Source organism: Scatophagus argus, chromosome 9 (assembly GCF_020382885.2).
Source record: "Scatophagus argus isolate fScaArg1 chromosome 9, fScaArg1.pri, whole genome shotgun sequence".
NCBI classification, from domain to species: Eukaryota; Metazoa; Chordata; class Actinopteri; family Scatophagidae; genus Scatophagus; species Scatophagus argus.
Genome location: NC_058501.1, coordinates 14827333 through 14846033, shown reverse-complemented (window position 1 = coordinate 14846033; position 18701 = coordinate 14827333). Strand labels below are relative to the sequence as shown.

The 18701-nt window shown below is 43.1% G+C and overlaps 2 protein-coding genes across 6 annotated transcripts; one reads left to right on the top strand and one right to left on the bottom strand.

Annotated features, from left to right (window-relative positions):
* The first annotated feature begins 299 nt into the window (after positions 1-299).
* Positions 300-13856, top strand: virma (vir like m6A methyltransferase associated). 3 transcript variants are annotated; one of them, XM_046398753.1, is made up of 28 exons: positions 300-445; positions 922-1034; positions 2269-2355; positions 3522-3570; positions 3654-3816; positions 3941-4069; positions 4965-5186; positions 5727-6457; positions 6729-6878; positions 6978-7204; positions 7320-7847; positions 7961-8115; positions 8220-8302; positions 8871-8964; positions 9172-9560; positions 9650-9805; positions 9918-10153; positions 10237-10486; positions 10585-10802; positions 10903-11035; positions 11200-11340; positions 11438-11592; positions 11998-12094; positions 12381-12547; positions 12649-12998; positions 13188-13334; positions 13450-13708; positions 13756-13856. In XM_046398753.1, the coding sequence occupies exons 1-27, from the start codon at positions 383-385 to the stop codon at positions 13653-13655; spliced, it is 5439 nt and encodes a 1812-aa protein (XP_046254709.1). In that variant the 5' UTR covers positions 300-382; the 3' UTR covers positions 13656-13708; positions 13756-13856. The 3 variants fall into 3 exon arrangements, with proteins under 3 accessions (XP_046254709.1, XP_046254708.1, XP_046254710.1); XM_046398752.1 differs by having other exon boundaries at positions 4965-5216; XM_046398754.1 differs by lacking the exons at positions 9918-10153; positions 10237-10486; positions 10585-10802; ... (7 more) ...; positions 13450-13708; positions 13756-13856 and having other exon boundaries at positions 3941-4060; positions 4965-5216; positions 9650-9814.
* Positions 13857-14741: 885 nt separating this feature from the next.
* Positions 14742-18627, bottom strand: rnf41l (ring finger protein 41, like). Of its 3 annotated transcripts, none has more exons than XM_046398760.1 (7): positions 18037-18627; positions 17696-17944; positions 17335-17541; positions 17048-17187; positions 15901-16063; positions 15682-15802; positions 14742-15421 (listed from the first exon to the last, which is right to left on the bottom strand). In XM_046398760.1, the coding sequence occupies exons 3-7, from the start codon at positions 17538-17540 to the stop codon at positions 15014-15016; spliced, it is 1038 nt and encodes a 345-aa protein (XP_046254716.1). In that variant the 5' UTR covers position 17541; positions 17696-17944; positions 18037-18627; the 3' UTR covers positions 14742-15013. The 3 variants fall into 3 exon arrangements, with proteins under 3 accessions (XP_046254716.1, XP_046254714.1, XP_046254715.1); XM_046398758.1 differs by having other exon boundaries at positions 17660-17944; positions 18037-18625; XM_046398759.1 differs by having other exon boundaries at positions 17660-17916; positions 18037-18625.
* Positions 18628-18701: the final 74 nt, after the last annotated feature.

Genomic DNA, 18701 nt, shown 5'->3' with positions numbered 1-18701 from the left:
TGCCATATAAAAATAAAACAAAATATACAAAAGGAGCACAGCATGTACCATCGGATCAGTTATACGTTTATATTGTTGCATGTAAATCAATTATTAACTGACATGTATTAAAAGGTATTATTATTTGAACAAAAAGAGAGAGAAAATAAATGGTTTGAGTGAGACGAAATCCATACGATTACAAAATAAAAACCTTGAATATGTTAGTCAAATCAACTCAAAAATAATCATTTTATCTGCTCTTTAGAACAATATAAATATGTTTATCTACTTGTTCTGTTTTATTGTGAATGTTTCAGCCCTCGCACAGCAGGGGATCATGCTCCGGAAGTGCTCGCCATTGCGGAAGTAAACCCCTGACCCGACGGACAGCAAGAAAGCGATGGCGGGGGACACTTCAACGGAGCTTCTTTTTCTAGATACGTTTAAACACCAGAATGCAGAGGTACTGTTTCTGATGCCCTATACGTCTCATGTTTATTTTCTTTTGAATGTCCTATTTCAATACTCATATCAGTTAAAATTAGGAGTTTGAGATTATGATGCTAAACTTCCCAGCTATCGACATCAACTTGGCTAACATTAGCAGTTGTGTCATGGTTGTTATAACGTTGCGGTTCAATGTTATCATTGTTATACAGCCTTTCCTGATTGTAACTCTGATACCCTAACTGTGCCAAATATACCCTTCAAATATGATTTTATTTATATAATCACACAACGCCAAGCATTTCTGTTTTGCATTATGTGCAGTTTGTTTGCTAGTTAGCCAAGTGGCTAATGCTAATCATAAAGTCTCAGCGTGGTCGTGTTTACTAAAGAGCAGGCAGTAAACTGATCTTCTGTAGTGTTAGTTGTGATTGGGTAGGGCACTGCATTATTTGAATGTTTGCATTAATTGTGATGCATATTGCACTTCAGTTAACCAACGTGGACGTGGTTCGGTTTCCTTGCGGGGTGCTGATCACAGAGGTGCGGGTCATTCCTCCAGGGATCAAAGCACACAGCAACTTACCTGACAGCAGAGCTTTTGGGTAAGAGTTTGCAGACTTGCACTTTCGAGCATATTAGGTCTACACAGACAGAACAATGTAATAAAACAGCCCTGCAATACATCCTCTTCCACGAAGGGTTTAATATACCGTTTTTATTGCTAGTGACGTGTTTACTCAACTTTATGGTAATTTTTTTTTGGTGCTGTTGAAATATTTCATTCTGAGAGGGATTTCTAATAATTTGTCCATCCCACTGATGTTAACAAGGATTTTCCAAATATCAGTTGAGTCAAGGCCTACCCAGTAGACTGACAATTGCATATAGTTGCAGATAGCAACCTTATTACACGTATTGGCTATGATACAATACAACCGTCAGTGTTGTCATAAAATAATATTTCCACTAATGGTTACATTCCCTGGCCTCATGTTACCTTAATTAGATGGGATAGACAGTTAGGTTGGTGTATCCTTAGTTACAGGAAAGACTTAACCCCATTGGTAGTGATATATCACCTCTAGATGTGCTTCTTTGCTACAGATACCTGAGATGTGTGTGTGTGTGCACGCACGCCTGTAGGAAAGTAGTTTGACACCTGAGCTCCACTGTCCTGATTCCCACTGAGCCTGCTGGGTGTGATGTAATTTAACTGGATGAATGGGCTCAGAGCTCAACAATGCACAAACCTGAGCAGATCAGTCTTCTAGATTGTGTATAGATCTATTTGGATAAATTCTGTCTCTGGCCGCTTATATGTCTATATATATGTAGCTGTATTAATATAGTATATGAAGTATATTTTGGGACCAGGATGTTTTGTATATTGACCGCGAATAATGTCTATTTTGGATAATTCAACAAATGAAATTGCATACCAGACAGGTCATCACACTGATGGCCAGATCATATCAAAATACATTTTTTACTCAACGATGCAATTGCCTACAATGGCCTTATATATCCAGATATGTTAAAGTGATATCTAACACTGCATATATGGAAAATCTCTTGAATAATGAATGTCTCGTTTCAGACTGTATACTTGTTGTTCACTTTATTTGGTACGCTCATTGTGTTTATGTACGCTTGTACATAAAGAGGAAGGACAAAATATTCGAAACACCTCTATAATGTACTTGAGTAAAACACCACCGTTTGACTACAGCCTTTAAACATTTCTGACATATTTTAAGGTAGAATTGTTGTATTAAATTGCAGTTATTGCCTCATACTGCCTCATTACTGTCTTTGTGTGTGTTTCTGTGTTTCCAGGGAGACATCTCCTCATGCATTCCAGTTGGAGCTGTTCTTCAATAATGTCACCAAACCCAACAACCCCACGTTCCACAGACTGGGCAGGTCAGAATGATTTTCATTCCCCCACCCCTCTCATTGTGTTTCTGTATTCCTTTGAGCTCTGGTGATCTGTATGTCCTTGTCAAAACTCCAAAGTGCTTAAGATACAGATATCTGTCTCACCTGTAGAACCAGTCACAGTAGCATCTGAGCGCTGTTCTCAGAGGCCAGAGGGGTGTGTGTGTGTGTGTGTGTGTGTTCGTCTGTACACCCACTTGTCTTCTGGTGTCTTTGTTCCCATGCTGGATAACTGGTCTCTCCAGAAACTCAGCCCCACCCACACAGCAGCTGAAAGTGACACAAAAACTGGGGGTACCCATGAAATAGATTAGTAGTGGAACGTTTAAGTGAAATGTTTTTATTTGAACCTTATAATAACAGGTGTGTGCACAGTGGCACCGGAGCATAAACTTGTATTTAGAGGTGTGCATTGTGTAAGAGTTGTTGAAAACTGTAAATATGACACACCCGAGTTATTATCTCTGCTGGAAAAGTTGGTAGCAGATTTTTTAACCTGTCTGGTTGCTTTTGAATTACCTTCCAAATGCCAAATAAACAAGTTTGATTGAAATGATTTTAAACAAATGATTATTGGCTCAAGGTCATTTTAGTCAGCTGTGGTGACGTTCAGCATCTGGATGGTCCTAATAATTGCAGTAATTGTAAAAATGCATTTGGATGAATTTTTCATTGCAAATATGTTATTTTCTGTATATATCCTATCACAGGCTATCGGCAGGTCATTAAAAGGCTTTAGATGGGATTAAACATACATTTACAGAAGTCTTTTTCAGTCTGCACGATCAGACCTGTTGTAAACACTGTCACGACTCACGTCTTGTAATAGACGAGTGTTGACTTTAACCAGCCATTTATTTGTTTTCTACTGCTTATCTGGCACCAGGCCTTCTTAATCTAATTAATTCTGTAATTGGAAAGTGTTTTTAAAAAAATGTGATATTTTAATAATTAATAATTCTTGGCCATATTAGAGCAATTAGCAATTAGAGCTTATTGCAGTCGTATACTATTTTCTAAAAATAAAGTATCATATGGTAGCCTATTGATAAACAAACCTGCAAATGTAGTAGAAGTTATGAGTATTTTATCATTGATATATATGTTAATTCTGTTGTTTTAATCTGCTCTGTCTTGTTTTCTGCCCTCAGTCTGGAATATGATGAGAACAAGTCCATCGTATTTAGACCCAGTGGAAAGGTAAGTGGTCAATAGGATAATTTGTTGTTTTATTTTATTATTTCTATCCATTGATGGATAACTAAATGTGTTTGTACATACAGGTGAACACTGATGGCCTGGTGCTGCGTGGCTGGTACACCAGTCTGACTTTAGCAGTGTACGGGACAGCAGAGCGCTCACACGGACATGACCAAGGCTCACCCCCTCCTCCTCCACCTCCACCTCCCCAGCAGCCCAGTGGGCCCAAGAGGATCGTTAAACAAGGTGGGAATCAGTGAGCCAAAACTACCCGACACTCTCGTCTTCACACCCATTACCTGAAACTGAAACCTCCAGTGAGCAGGTAATCTTTGATTTTCTTGTTTCCTGTTGTCGTTTTTTTTTTTAGAGTGGGAAAAAGATGACCAGTACAATGGCAGCCCACCCAGACCAGCACCCAGAGGGCCTCGTACTCCACCTGGGCCTCCACCCCCAGATGATGATGATGAAGAGCAAGTCCAAGTAGCGGGTCAGAAAAGTACATCTGTTTTTTTTTTTTGCACACATTACATCACATCATTTCAGCCAACATTAGATTATAATTTGTCAACAGTAAAAGAGATGCTGCTGTCTTATCTGCCTGGTTGATACTTGATACATGTAGTTAAATGCTGCATCAGTGGTCCTTCTCAATCATTAACAAAAGTATCTTGAGACAGTCCTACATTAGCTACCTTACAGTTTCTTTATCTGTTTCAATTTAAAATTCAGTGTTTTCTGTCAGTTGCACTCAGCTGCCGAGTTTCACCTTAAGATAAAATATCTTCGTATTGTTTTGCCAATTCAGTACAAGTTTGTGTACTTTATTTTAAGTTTATAACTAGCTTTTTTTGTTAAATGTTTCCTAATTACTTAGTTGCTCAATGCTTCAGTTCATGTCGGTACAAAAAAATGACTTATGGAGTTGAAACTTGCTCTTTGTGTTTATTAGAGCTGCTTAATAAAGCTGCACTATATTTTTCTCTGTTATCTTATTGCTCCATTGCAATATGGTTAAAAGCGTAAACTCTACTTATGTGTTTTTCTACATATAAAGGGCACATTATGTTCACTATGAACATATCCTAAGCAAGTCTTGTCACGCTGATTACCACAATGTACTGAAATTAGTGACAACCTGTGGTTGCTTGCCAGGTTGTAAAACATATTAAAAAAGGTGATAAGCTTTGGGCAACATTTAGAATTCAACTAAAGTATAAGCACTGTGTTATATACAGGCTAAAACATGTAGAAAAAACACCAGTATGATCCTTGGTGTTTTGTATAAGTAGGCCTGTAGTTTTAGGTGAACATATAGCTTTCATGTTTAAATGTACCATATGAGAATGTGAACTGAAATATGTGGCCTCTGGTTTCTATTGTGACGTCTCCAGTGGGCGTAGTCAAAGATGAGCCATGCCAGGGCCGTGACGACTACCTGGAGGCGGTGTCACCTGAGCGATCACTCCCTGCTGATGAAGCGTACTCCGATGCAGAACAAGAGGAAGAAGGTGATGAGGAGGAGGAGGAAGAGCAGGAGGAGGAAGAAGATGCACGGACTGAGGGGAGCGCTCCAGAAGAGGAGGAGGAGGAAGACGAGGAGGAGGAAGATGAGGGTGAGGACGAGGAAGAGGAGATGGAGGAAGGTAGGGGAGTTATTTTGTGAGAGCAGGATAGTCTACGATCCCAAATGGACGCCCGGCCCTGAACCCCTCGGTGCTGCAAACTCGTCAGATCTCCCAGGGGGCCACAGGAACAGGGTCTATTTGGGACTGAGTGACAGTTGGAGAGAGTGTGTGTGCTCTGGCATGCTGCCTCCACCTGCAACCGCTGGATGCGCCAAACTCTTAGTTACTCTGATGGCTTATGATCGACATTCATAAGTGGTCATGTGGATGCCTACCTGACACATCCTCACAGCTATGACTGACGCTTGTGCTGTAGTCACATCCAGTACGTCAAACTAACCCTGCATGTTGGGAGAGATGCTGCCATGTATGAGAAAGTCTCTCTGTATGCATTTGTGAATGAGCAAGGGAATATGTAATGGTCCTCCTCATTTCCATTTATTTTTACATATTTTATGAAGGATCTTAAGACTCCTGTTCATAATATATTAACTTTGGTCAAATTTCTTCTGTCTTTCATTTCTTCAGGTGATGACGGCTACGAGCAAATTTCCAGTGATGAAGATGATCTGGATAATGGTAGCTTCAAGTTGCCCACATTTGACATGGAATACACTCCTGAGGACCTGGCATCTGTCCCACCTGTCCAGTATGACCCATATGAGCGAGAACTCAGACCCCTGCTTTACTTCACCCCTCCATACAAGACCCGCTTTGATGCTCAGTTTGAGAAGACCAGTGTGGAGGAACCCAGGGACCCTGGTGGAACAGAGGAACCAGCAGTTGGAGAGGAAGCTGAAGCTGTTGCACAGCTGAAAGAGCTTCTTTCTAGTACTGGAGATGACAGAGACTCCCGCTGGGTAACTGCTCTTGAAGAAGCCCCTGGACTACTGGCCAAAGGCTTGGCTTACTTAATTAAACAAGGAGAGAAAGAGATGGAGGGCCCTGTTGGAGTTTTGGTCCAGTGGGCACTCCAGGCTCTTAGTATGGAGATTGCTCTCACACAACCCATTGCTCTTAACCTGAGACAGTTGAAAGCTGGTGCCAAGTTAGCATCATGCCTAGCAGAGTGCCCACATGGCCTCACAGCGCTGCTGCATGAAAGGGCCCTGAATGTGCTGCTGGAGCTGCTGAACACAGACCATGTCTCCTCCACACTGAAGCTGAGTATCCTGAGAGCTCTGGGTGCTCTGATCAACACTCCTGCTGGCATGGAGGCTTTCCTACATGCAGGAGATTCAGAGAAGAGTGGCTATCAGGTTAGCACCACAAAAAACTCATTATATTCAGATTATCTTCAATATTTCTTCAGCGGGGACCCAGGTTGGAAATTTCCCCCAGAGCTCGACAATAAGAATACATTGTAAATTGCTGATATAATTACAAATTTAACCCAGCTTGCCATTTGTCATGATCCTAATGAGTTAACCTTTAAATACATCACATATTGAACAGATGTTATTGACCCAGATGTTAATCTGCCTGGTTGAGCAATATTTATCTCTTACAAAGTTTTATATCCTTTTGTAGCGTTTGGTCCAGCTGTTCCTACGTGAAGAAACAGTGAGGGTCATAACAGCTGGCAACACCATATTACAGAAAAGCCACATATATGAGGTACTGATTGACCTGCAACATGCAGCAGCAGCAGCATCGTCATCATCGAGTGAACCACAGCAGGTAGACACATCCTCAGTCACAGTCATTTACGCGCTCACAGTTACTAACTTCAAAGAATACACATATTTTTCATGAGTCATGACTCCCTGTCATTCACAGGAGGAGATGGAAGGTACTGAGAGCCCCATGGAGGAGGAATCATCGCTAACCCCCTCCCCTGTCAGCGAGGCAGAGCTTGATAGGCTGGCGGGTGTCTTGGAAGAGTTACATCACCTCCTGGAGACAGCCCCCAACTGCATGGTGCAGCCACCTACGAAAGCCTTCCCCACTACTGCTAGAGTAACAGGACCACAGGAACGGGACGATCCATACCCAACACTGTATAGGTACACGACCAAACACACATGACTTCAAACCTCTCATAGTTGCAGTAGCTCATATATAAAGGTGAATGTAGTTGTGTCCCACTGATTTGTAATAATGCATTCTCTTCATTTTCAGGTATATGCATGCGTGCCATTTCCTGGAGAGCACTGCAGCGGTGTTATCGGCAGCTGCGGCAGCTGGCCACCTAGGTGTCACACAAGCTGTAAGAGAGCTCCTACGATTCCTTTCGCTCAGTCAGTCAGGTCTGCTCTTCCTTCTCGCCCAGCCCACTCCCACCAACCTGCTGCTGCGTCTCCTGGCATCGATGGCAGAAACTGAAGGCGAGGACACCACCTTTCCAGGGGGAGAGGGTGCTCTCACAGGACCCGGGTTTGGTGAAGAGGGCTTCGGCGTGTGGCTAATGCAGGCTCTACATGCTCTGCAGGGTGTGTCAGAGCTTATGAGCCATGTGGCAACAAAGGGAGATGGAGGAGCTGGACTAGAGGAAGGTGATAACGCGGAGGTACTGGGCATGCTCCACGCGCTCTACCTGATGACCTTCACACAGACTGGTCGTAGTGCCGTGGCCCACGTTTTCAGCCTGGACAACAACCTGTCCTGTCTGGTCACCCTGCTCCAGCACCACAGTAAAGACATACAAGGGTACAGCTGTCTCCTTATCTTTATGTCTCTTTCTGTATGACTTGTTTTTTATTTCAGGCACCTGTGCAGTGATTTCTGGGTACTTTTTCACTTTTCACCTCCTTTTCTTGTAGTGAGGCCAAAGCTCGCAAAGCAGTGACATATAACTATGCTTGTATGCTGGTGTTGCTGGTAGTGCAGAGCTCTAATGAACTGCGGATGATGGAACAATATGCTGCCCCACTGCTCTCAATAGCCAAGGCTGATGACACCAATGCTAAATTACAGGGTAAATTACCATTATTGCATTCATGTATCTTTTCACATTTGACAATTTCTAGTGTTTGTATGTATTTTTTTAAATTAAAGTTTTGGTGTTTTCTCATACTTTAGAACTTAACAAGTGGCTGGAGCCCCTGGAAAAATTTCGCTTTGATATTGGCAGCATTCCCACCCTTATAGACTACATCAAACAGGTACAGAACTCTCACTCAATATACATAGAGCTGAAGTAAAGCAGCATTTCATTATGTACTTATTCTCACTGTGTGACCTGTCATTTTCCTGAATCACCTACAGATGGTCCTACTTAACTTATGAGTTAATTCAGTGAGTGAACTCTGCACTTGGCAGAGTTTGGGCAGCTGCCAGTGATTTGTCTATAACATTTAATTCAGGGACTCCACCAACTCTTTCAGTGAAGGAATCAAGGTCATTTGTCCCAGCCTATCTCACAGAGACTGGCCACTTCATAAATTTGATTTAATTGAGAATCATAGCGCTTATTTTGTTTTATTCAGTTTTACCAGCTGAAACTGTTACCAAAACAAGATGTCTTTCCTGAAATCGCACATTGATCTGTATGTTTCAAATAATTTTGTACATTAGAGCCATCAGTTATATAGCATAGCTCCTTGGTTTGCACAGCTTCATCTACATGTCTGAACTGAACACAAACCTGCTCTGTAGCATATTTGAGTCAAGGCTACATGCAAATAAGAGAGCTCTGTGTCGTTTTAAATGTGTGTCCTCTCTTGGCTTCAGAATGTGGAGAATGTGTTGACTGCTGAGGGAACTGGACTGGTCACAGCTCTCAGGGTCCTTTGTCATATTTCCTGCCCCTCCCCTGCTGTAGAAGGTAAAAATGCTTAACAGTATTGAAGGTGCCCAGTGCAGTTGTCCTACAAGTAAACAAAAGCTGAGTAGTAACTCAGAGTAACCATATTCACCTCTTTCAACACAATAATCTTTTCTTATATATCCATGAGATCTAACAAGCCTGTTGAATAGATTTCCTTTCTCATAGAGCACATTGTTTCCTCTTCTGTCTTCCTCATTTCAACAGGTCAGCAGAGGGATCTTAAATGGAGTCTTGCAGGGGTCCAGCTATTCTCCGGCGAGGGTCTGGATATGTGTGTGCGTGTCCTACAGAAGCTGTGTAGCGTTTTGCTGCAGCCGTGGCGTGTGCATGGACATATGGGCCCGACGCCACAGCGCTGCATGATCCTCAGTATATGTATAAGCACACTGCGGTTGCTGCGCACCATGCTGACAGAGTTGCTGCGTGGGGGAGCTTTCCAATTCAGGGACACTCGCGTCGCCAGTGTGTTGGTGACGCTCCACATGATAGTGTGCTCCATCCCCGCTTCTGGGCGTCTAGATGGAGAGGAGACCCGAGTGCAGGCGCTTATCGTTGACGTGCTGCTCACCTTCACGCAGGGTGTTAATGAAGAGGTGTGTGTGTGATTGAGCAAGTCAAGATTTGTCAAGAAATGTTGTGCAAAAAGTGTCTTTAATAGTCATTGTGTGTGTATTTGATGCAGGTGACTCATACAGAAGAGACTCTGGCCAGTAACACGTGGTCTCTGATGCTAAAAGAGGTTTTGAGCTCGCTGCTGAAAGCTCCTGAAGGTCTGTTCTCTGGTCTAACGTTGCTGTCTGAGCTCCTGCCTCTTCCACTGCCAATGCAGAGCACTCAGGTAACTTAGTCCTACTGGTCACACATCTATCCTGTACTTCCTTTCACCTTCAGAGGATTCCCTTTTTTTTTTTGACAAACACACTAATATTAATAGACATTTTGGTCCACAGGTGATATCAGTCCAGGATGTGGCTATAGCCTTAAACACAAGGAAGCTGTGGAGCATGCACATACGGGCTCAGTGGAAAGTGTTTTCCGAGGCTTTGAGGTGTGTTTGTACCACCAGCTGCCCTCCTCTCTTGGCCATGCTAAGGAGACTGTGTGTTCAGCTGGCAGACCTGTCTTCACCCACCGCAGTGCTCATCGTGAAGACCCTGCTGGAGTTGCTGCTGGAGGAGCTGCAGCCGTGAGTAATAAACACACGCTCAGTTGTTTATGCTGTCTATGTTGGGAATTGTATTCAAAGTGTACACAATATACTAATTGCAGGGCGGAGGGAAAAGCTGTGTGCTGGGGCCAGGCCCTGCGTCTGCTTTCTCTGATGGATGCTCTGGTGTCACAGAAAGCGTGTAAGAGCGCAGCGCTGCACCTGCTCTCCGGATCCGTGCCCGGAGATGAGCAACTGGCCGATCTATTCCCCTTGCTGCTGTCTTTGTTGGTTCCTCCAACTGACCACGCCTTACAGCAGCAGCAATGCAGCGAACTAGTGGGGACAATATTACAGTCACTGTGTGACCAGGTAAGTACTATAGTACACATAATGGCAAACACATGTCCACAAGTCCTTAGAGGGAAAAGCGTAAAACCTTCAGCATCTTCATTGTCCATCTTCACCAGGACATTTCTCTGGTGGTGTCTCCACCTGGTGAATGCTGCGTGTCAGAGGCTGAGCAGCTGGCCAGTGCACTTCCAGGTCGAGAGATGATGTCATTAGTGTGCAAAGCCTCGCTGGATGTGTTGGGGAATTCAGAGAGCAGTGTCCCACTCCTCCTTACCTGTATCAGGACTTTGACATTCCTCACCGAGCACGACTATGGACTCTATCACCTCAAAGTGTAAACGGCAATGTTCTCTTGTTGTTTCTAGGCATTACCGCTTTCTTGTTTTATGCTGTCCTTTTCTTAGTCAACTGATTATGTTTCATATTTGTTTCAGTGCTCTGAAGAAGCACGGTGCAGGTCTGTGCTCGCTGTTAAAGAGACTGGTGTCTCCCTTCAACAAAGACTCAGCTGATCTGCTCTCAGCTCTGCTTGACTTCCTCAGACAAATTGTCAACACAGAATCAATGGTAGGTACCTGGTCCATAGCTGTTTCACATTGAAGTAATTACCATGTGTATGAAGATATCTGTGGAGATTCTCAGTCATGCAGGTCATATTCACAGCAGCTTCATCAGTTCAGTTCAGAACTGATGTCTGATCTGATCTTGGATCTGTCTGTGTTATAATACAGGGTGCTGATGAGGGCCAGGGGTCTGGAGAGGAGCCTGCCTTCACTACTCCACGGTTACTTTCAGGCTCTGAGATGAAAGCTCTGCTGCAGTGGGAAGAGTCTGAGTCCCACCCGCTACCTGCTTTAGAGAAACAGATTACGGTACAAATTATGCACTTATATGTATTTTTTTGCCGAGTTACGTTTGATACTTTCTTGGTATGTAAATAACTCTTCAAGTCTGTGTCTGTATCTGTAGAAACTGTGTAAGGAAGATGATTCATTGGAGAGCATGTTGGAGAATGTGATTGTCCTGAGACAGTTGCTAGAGACGGCCCCAGACACACCTCCTTCAGCTGATCCTGAGCCCACTCTGCCAGCACCTGAGACACTAGGGGCCCAGTTTAATAACAGGTACGAAGTGACATACATAAACTTTCCATTTTGTCTTCATATTCATGACTACGTTCAGTCATCAATGAAATAATTCTGTCATTTTAAAATGACAGAATTATTTAATTGACTCTGCAGAGTTTACATGTTCTCCCTGCGCCTGCGTGGGTTTTCTCCGGGTACTCCGGCTTCCTCCCACAATCTCCAAAACATGCACTTCGGGTTAATTGGCTATTGTGAGTGTCAGTGTGTGTGATCACTCTGCACTTGACTGACGACCAGTCCAGGGTGTAACCTGCCTCTCGCTGGATAAAATGCTATAGAAAAATGGATAGATGGATACTAGAATGGGCCTTATGCATCACTTTAGTGGACAATGTGATTAAACTCTGGATGTGTAACACATGTGAGTGTTGTTACCTGTAGGACCGTGTTCATTCTGTCAGAAGCCCTGGATGAGCAGCTGAAGACTCTGTGGTTCTCTCCCTTCCAAACTGATGACATAGAACCAGACCTTGATATGGTAAGTGTGTTATGTTTACAGGCACTTTCAAGACACTATAGCAAAAATTGTAATGCAGGTTTCATTTGGTACATTATCTTATTTCCCCTCCATTGCATTATTCGGTGGCAGTATCTGCAGTTAGTGCCTTTACTGTCGTGTTTACACAGTTTCCCTCCCAACTTGGCTACTATGTAAGCTTGATGACTCATGTGGGACTTTACGCACGTACAGTTACTTAGCCCTGTGTCTGCCTGTCTGTATGTGGGTGGACATAATGTCTATTGTCTCTTTGTCTGTGTGGCAGGTGAAGGTGGATCTGGTGGGTCTGGCTCAGGAGTGTTGTCCAGAACTGGACCTGAAGGCAGAGCTGGAGCGCTCCTTCCTGTCCGAGCCCTCCTCTCCTGGTCACACGAAGGCTCCAAAAGGCTTCCGACTGGGCAAACATAAGCATGAGACATTCATCACATCAAGGTACGGTTCCAGGGTTTGTTTGGTTTTTTTTTTTATTTACAAAGAATTAAAGTCTTGTTTTAATCTGCTAACTGAATGTCATCTCGTCCCGGTCTCTGCAGCGGTAAGTCAGACTACGTTGAACCCGCTAAGAGAGCCCACATCATGGCGGCTCCTCGTGGACGTGGAGGTCGAGGAGGGTTTGGACAGAACCTCTGCCGACCTCATGATATCTTCCGCCAGCGCAAACAGAACACTTCACGTCCTCCCAGTATGCACGTGGATGACTTTGTGGCAGCAGAGTTTAAAGACATTACGACTCCACTTGGACTTTTGCCACCTAAACGGCTGCCCAAGAGCTCCCCCAAACCCCCCACCCGAGGACTTTTCACTGGAAACAGAGGCAGAGCCACTTTCCACAGTCAGACTCGTTTTTTCACTCCACCACAACCCAAAAGTGTGCTGTTGTCCGGTACGTACACACAGGAAAAAACACTTCTTATGTTAGTATGATAAGACAAGTTTTCATGATTCCAAGTCAGTGTTGTTAAAGAACTTGGTGAAAATTGCTTAATTTTTCACTGTGTTGTTGATGAATATGTAACATGAATACTTGTTGACCACTAGAGGGAAGTAAAACATCTCCTTTTTTGTTTTGTAGGTAACTACACTCGCAGAGAAGGAGGCCGTGGTTCCTCGTGGAGCGGACAGGTTCCAGCTGTCACCCACAGAGGAACGTACAGTGAGCCCCGCGGAGGTCAGAGCAACTTCACTCGTGGACCGCTGCCCTCCAGGCAACCCCCAGCAAGTATGAAGTGTACACACGCACACATTTTTTGCATGATTCTTCACTATGAGTTTTGAAAGACTGAACTTAATATGCTGTGCTTTTGTCATCTTGTCACTTTGTCTCTGTTTGCCAGGTGCATATCGTCTGGCTCCACGGGACCGAGTCCCTCGGGGAAGAGGAGGTGCCGGGCTGTCATGGCTTAGCGGGGGAGGAGGTGGTGGCGCTGCTGGAGCGGGAGTTGGAGGAGGAGGGGGGAGAGGATCTCAGGGGAGCAAATTCAGTGGTGGGGGAGGGAGTGGCGGGGGAAGGGGGAGACATGTTCGCTCCTTCACCAGGTGAATTCACCTGGGCAATGACTGCAGCCTTTTATGGCGACATATGGACCAATCAGGATATTATATATACTGTCTCCATGGAAACGTGGTGGGATGGTGTTGTCAAAATGACGTACAGACTTTGTGTTGCTGTTTTATGTTTTGCTATCATGAGTTGTATTCAGAGAATAAAGGTAATGCCAGATGAACTGGTGAGACAGCGACCGTGATTACCTGTCGTACCTGTATCATGCTTTACAAAAAGCTAAACATGAACAAATGTTCCACTCAGCAGATACTAAGGGCACAGCATTTAGAGAGACAACTTGTTGCAAAACCAAAAATACATATTTTACCTCTTAATTGTGAGTTGCAGAGTTTTGGAGGTACTGCCTGTAGAGATGTCTGCCTCCTCTCTAATGCAACTACATGACACCTTTTGTGGTGTGTGGTGCTCAAAGGACCAAAGAAAGACAAAAAAGCTGAAAAATTCAACAGTAACATCTGTTTCCAGAAATAATGACCTGGTTACTCACAATTACCCTGAGCCTTGTGAACAGTTTGATGTAGGAAACTTTTTCTTCTGCTGAATCGCCGGGCAGAAGGAAGTGTGCATCTACTCATGGACGAGATGCTTGTCCTCCTTGGTTGAGCTGTAATGTTAGTGATACATGCAATTCTGTTGTCTTGGTGATGGTTACAGCCAAAACACATAAGGTTTTCACCACAATCTATACAGTATAACATAAAAGCTATGTCATCTGTACTCCAAGAGTCACTTTGCATGCCTTGATTTTATGTATCTTAGACTGACAAACCTATGAAAGATTGAGACAAGAAAAACACTTTAGGTGTAGTTTCAAAATGTATAAGTCCTTGTGTGACCAACTTCTTGCAGGACATCAAGAAGCCCTTTAACAAACATTTTCTGTGCAGACAAAACTGTATCACATGGATCACTAATAAGAATACTGGGAATAATTTGGTCCTGATATCAAGAAAATAATTTTTTTTAATGGAAACCTTACGGATATAAAATCCAAGTGACATGACACAATGATCCGATTGCAGAAAAGATCAGGTGTGAGTCTACAAAACGAATGAATCACATAAACCTACAATTAAAACAATAATTTAGTTGTAGAACTACACAAAAAGGTGTGCCTTTCAAACACACGACATTTATTCCACAGCAGACTATTTTTTCCTCTCTTTCAAATGTTTTTACTTTACAGTTTACAAAATCCTCAAAGACTCATCGCCTGAACCTACTGTGCATGCATTATTTTTCATTATTAAACTCTTTGGAAAATGCTAAATATTAAAAAAAATAAAGGTTCAATCTTTTTTTCGTTTGGCTAGTGTCCCACCAGTCCAGTCCAATCAGATGACTGTGACCTCCCGGCTCTTCCTCTTGATGCAGTCTAGAGTCAGACTCCTGGTACCCCCTTTTCGCACCCCCTCTCCCAGCTGAGGTGATGCAGGTGGACCTGATATATTTATGACCTGAGCTGAATGTAGCGACAGACTGGAGGCATGTAACGATGCCTCCCTCAGCTGATGTCTCATTGGCTCACTGTGTAATTCCCATCCTGATGTCTGCTGGTCTCCCTGATGCTGATGATCCCTGGCTGCCGGTTCGACAGGATTCTGACTCCTGGTTGGTTGCAGATCTTTGAGGAGCTCCAGCAGTTCCCTCTTCTCCAGCTCTGCCTCTGCTAGCTCCTGTCTTCTCAGGCGCTCTGCTCCTAACAGGGCTCGCATGTCACACATCACACGGGACAGCTGACCCTGCACAGAGAGGACACAGAACTACTGAACATGCATCAGCGTGGTTTTCTGCGTGACTGACAGTGGTGGATACAGAATTTGAGTCCTAAAAGAACATTTACTGACAGATTAAATGTAAAATAATGAAAAAAAAAATGTTGACTTTAACAGTAATCATCCTGAGGAATAAATATTAAAGATTATTTTTATATTGGAAGCTTGCCATTGAATGGAGTGAAGAAAGAAAGCACGTATCTACAAGAGAAGGATTAACTGTTCACCTTGAGCTCCTCCACTTCATTCTTCAGCTGTGACTCTTTCTGCACCATGTGTCTCCTCTGCGAGTCCAACCTCGACTCCATCTCTCGTCTCACCTCCTCCACCTTGCATAGCATCTCTGCTCTGCAGTAAAAATTTAATGAGACACAGTTACGATCTAAATAAAGTTATACAAACAGTAGCTCTGTGCTCAGGATCACAGAGTGAAGACACGTACGTACCTGAGCATCTCCACTTCGGTGCGCAGCTCTGCCACACAGTTATGCTGTGATTGGTCAATGGAGAGAAGGGTGTGGCCGCAGCCGTTGGGACACTCCCTGCTGCGAAAGTTACATTCGGACAGGTGAGCCTCCAGGCCTCGCCTCTCTACCTGCACAGGACAACCTGAAAGGACAGCACAGATAGGCCTCATATTAAGCAAACGTGAATTGATATGTACCAAGCACACAGTCTTCCTGATATGCACAGGAGTGGAAATAAGATCATAGGATTTCTCAGATAGAATCGACTTAAATTTAATTGAAAGTTACTGAAATAAATGTGTATTAAAAAAAGATTGAAAAATATGAAGACACCCAAACAATCATTCTACTTCAGTGGTGACGATTGGGTCTTTATAGGAAAGCTGTCTCAGATCACCTTACAACATGACAACATTTGATTACAAGTGTAAGCAGAATATGTTCCAGATTCTTTCACAAGATAATGGTTGGTCATTCTGTAAGTCTTTTAAGGTTAAATAAATACATGTAACTGCTTTTCACCCCTGAATATATAAATCATGCTTTTACACTCAACACTGCACTTACTATACATCATTACTGACCAAATGCAATAACTTCTCACAGATCACAGCAGTCACAGTCAGAAACAGAAATATCTTGTGTTACACATTATATTGCTTTGTAGTACTAACACTGCAAAAAGCCACTCTGCATGCACACACTCTGTACACTGTACACTGTACCTACCACAATGGTAACATATGTAATCTCCACCTGCCAATGACAGATCACAGTCACATTGTGAGCACAAAAGCACATGCTTGTGTGTGTGTGTGTGTATATATATATATATATATATATATATACACACACATTTTAAAATTGCTCATTAATGAATCATGGAAAGTTGACCCTTAATACATGCATGAGGTCTATGGGGGCTTTTGCATCCCATTGGTGCACTAGTTTGGGATGCAGCCATGACAACAGAAGAGCCACCTGCTCCTTTCATACACACAGGTGTCACGTTACTTTCAGATACCACACTTCCACCTGGGTAACCATGTAACAACCACAAACACTTCTGATAATCATAACAAATGTGTAACGACACATCAGGTGAGCTCACTGTGAGGTTTCATACCCGTGTTAGTGCAGGATATGAAAGCAAACTCGCACTCATCCTCATGAGCATGCAGGCTCTCCAGGGAGCAGACCACCTCACAGCCCTGCCCTGCATTCACACAACGTATCTGCAGGCGGGTCAGATCATTACGCATGTACCTGTCGTCAAAGACAGAAAGAGTGTCAGAAAATAAGGCTGAGCACAGAAAGCTGCATACATTTGTGACCTTGCTGAATGAATGAAGACATTTGTGAAAATTAACTGTTACACTGAAGTGGTAATAAAAGGCACACATGTGCAGAGACCTGTATAGTGGTTTGAGGCTGCCCACATCCAGTGGTAGTCTGTCCTCAGGACAGGAGTGGTGATGGACCAGCCAGCTGCTGATGCAGGCGCTACAATAGGCATGTTCACAGGGCGCCTGGAGGGGGCGCTCCAACACGTCTCGACACACACAGCACAGAAGTCCTTCATTGACGTAACCCACAAACCTCTCCAAATCATAACCCATCCTGCAATCACACAGAGAGATTATACAGCCAAGGCCAAAAGGCTGCTAAAAAAAACTCAGCAGTTGTCATTTGTTTTCAACATTTTGGAGAAAGTTACCTCTGACATTAATATTCCTACCTGACAAATTAACTTCACCAAACTCTTTCTTCTTACTTCGTTCTATTGATTTCCAGTCCTCTTGTTCCCCACCAGTGACCCTCCTTCTTATCTCTCTACAACTACAGTCTTTCCTTCTTCATTCTCTTTCTCTCTCTTGACTGGTTGCTTCATCGAGGTGAGGGTCTCCTTATGCTGAAAGCCCTCCCCTACATATGGGAGTGCGTCTCCATAGAGAGGTATCCCTTACAGCCAGAGCTCAGGACACAGGCAGGCAGCTGTCAGATGGGATCAGATCAGAGAGACCTACAGAATTACATGAGACGAAACACTAAAAAAACCCAAAAAACAGACAAATAGAAAAATCCGGCAGTATTGTGTTTTCCTCACTGTCTTACCAATAAAGCTGGGTTCAGAGATTACTGCTGTCCTTCAACTGTTTCTGTCTCTCTTAATGACCCATCCTATTCTAGGCTTCTCTCTCCCTCTCTCTCTGAATGTGGGATTAAAATGGATTACACTCTCTCCCTTCCTGATTGGATTACAGACTGCATGACATCAAATGACACAAACCACAGAAATCAAAGAGCAACTCAAACCCCTGGATTCATCCCAGTTCCTTCATATACTTTAACTTTAATTTTCAATAGACTCAGTGGTAGTGGAAGAAGTATTCAAATCCTTTATTTAAGTAAATAATAATAATTATACCACAAAAATTGTACAAGGATGTGAATCTTTTCACTAAAATGTACATTTTGTATAAAGAAACACATTATGCACAAGAATTGCTTCTGTCAGTGTTATGTCATTAAATATTATATTATTTGTTTAACATTAACATGGAGGCTGCTTTTCAAAGTTGTTGCTAAATTAGTGTTAATAGCTAATATTGTTTTATCTTTGGCATTTTATATGCTCACAATATGCTTCTAAAAACATTATTCTTTAAGTAAATGTATTGGAGAAAATGTACAATATTTCCTTCTGGAATCTACTTATTTTCCACCAACACTGTTCTATTTGATCAAATCATTTGGTACGACTTCAACAATTGATAGTA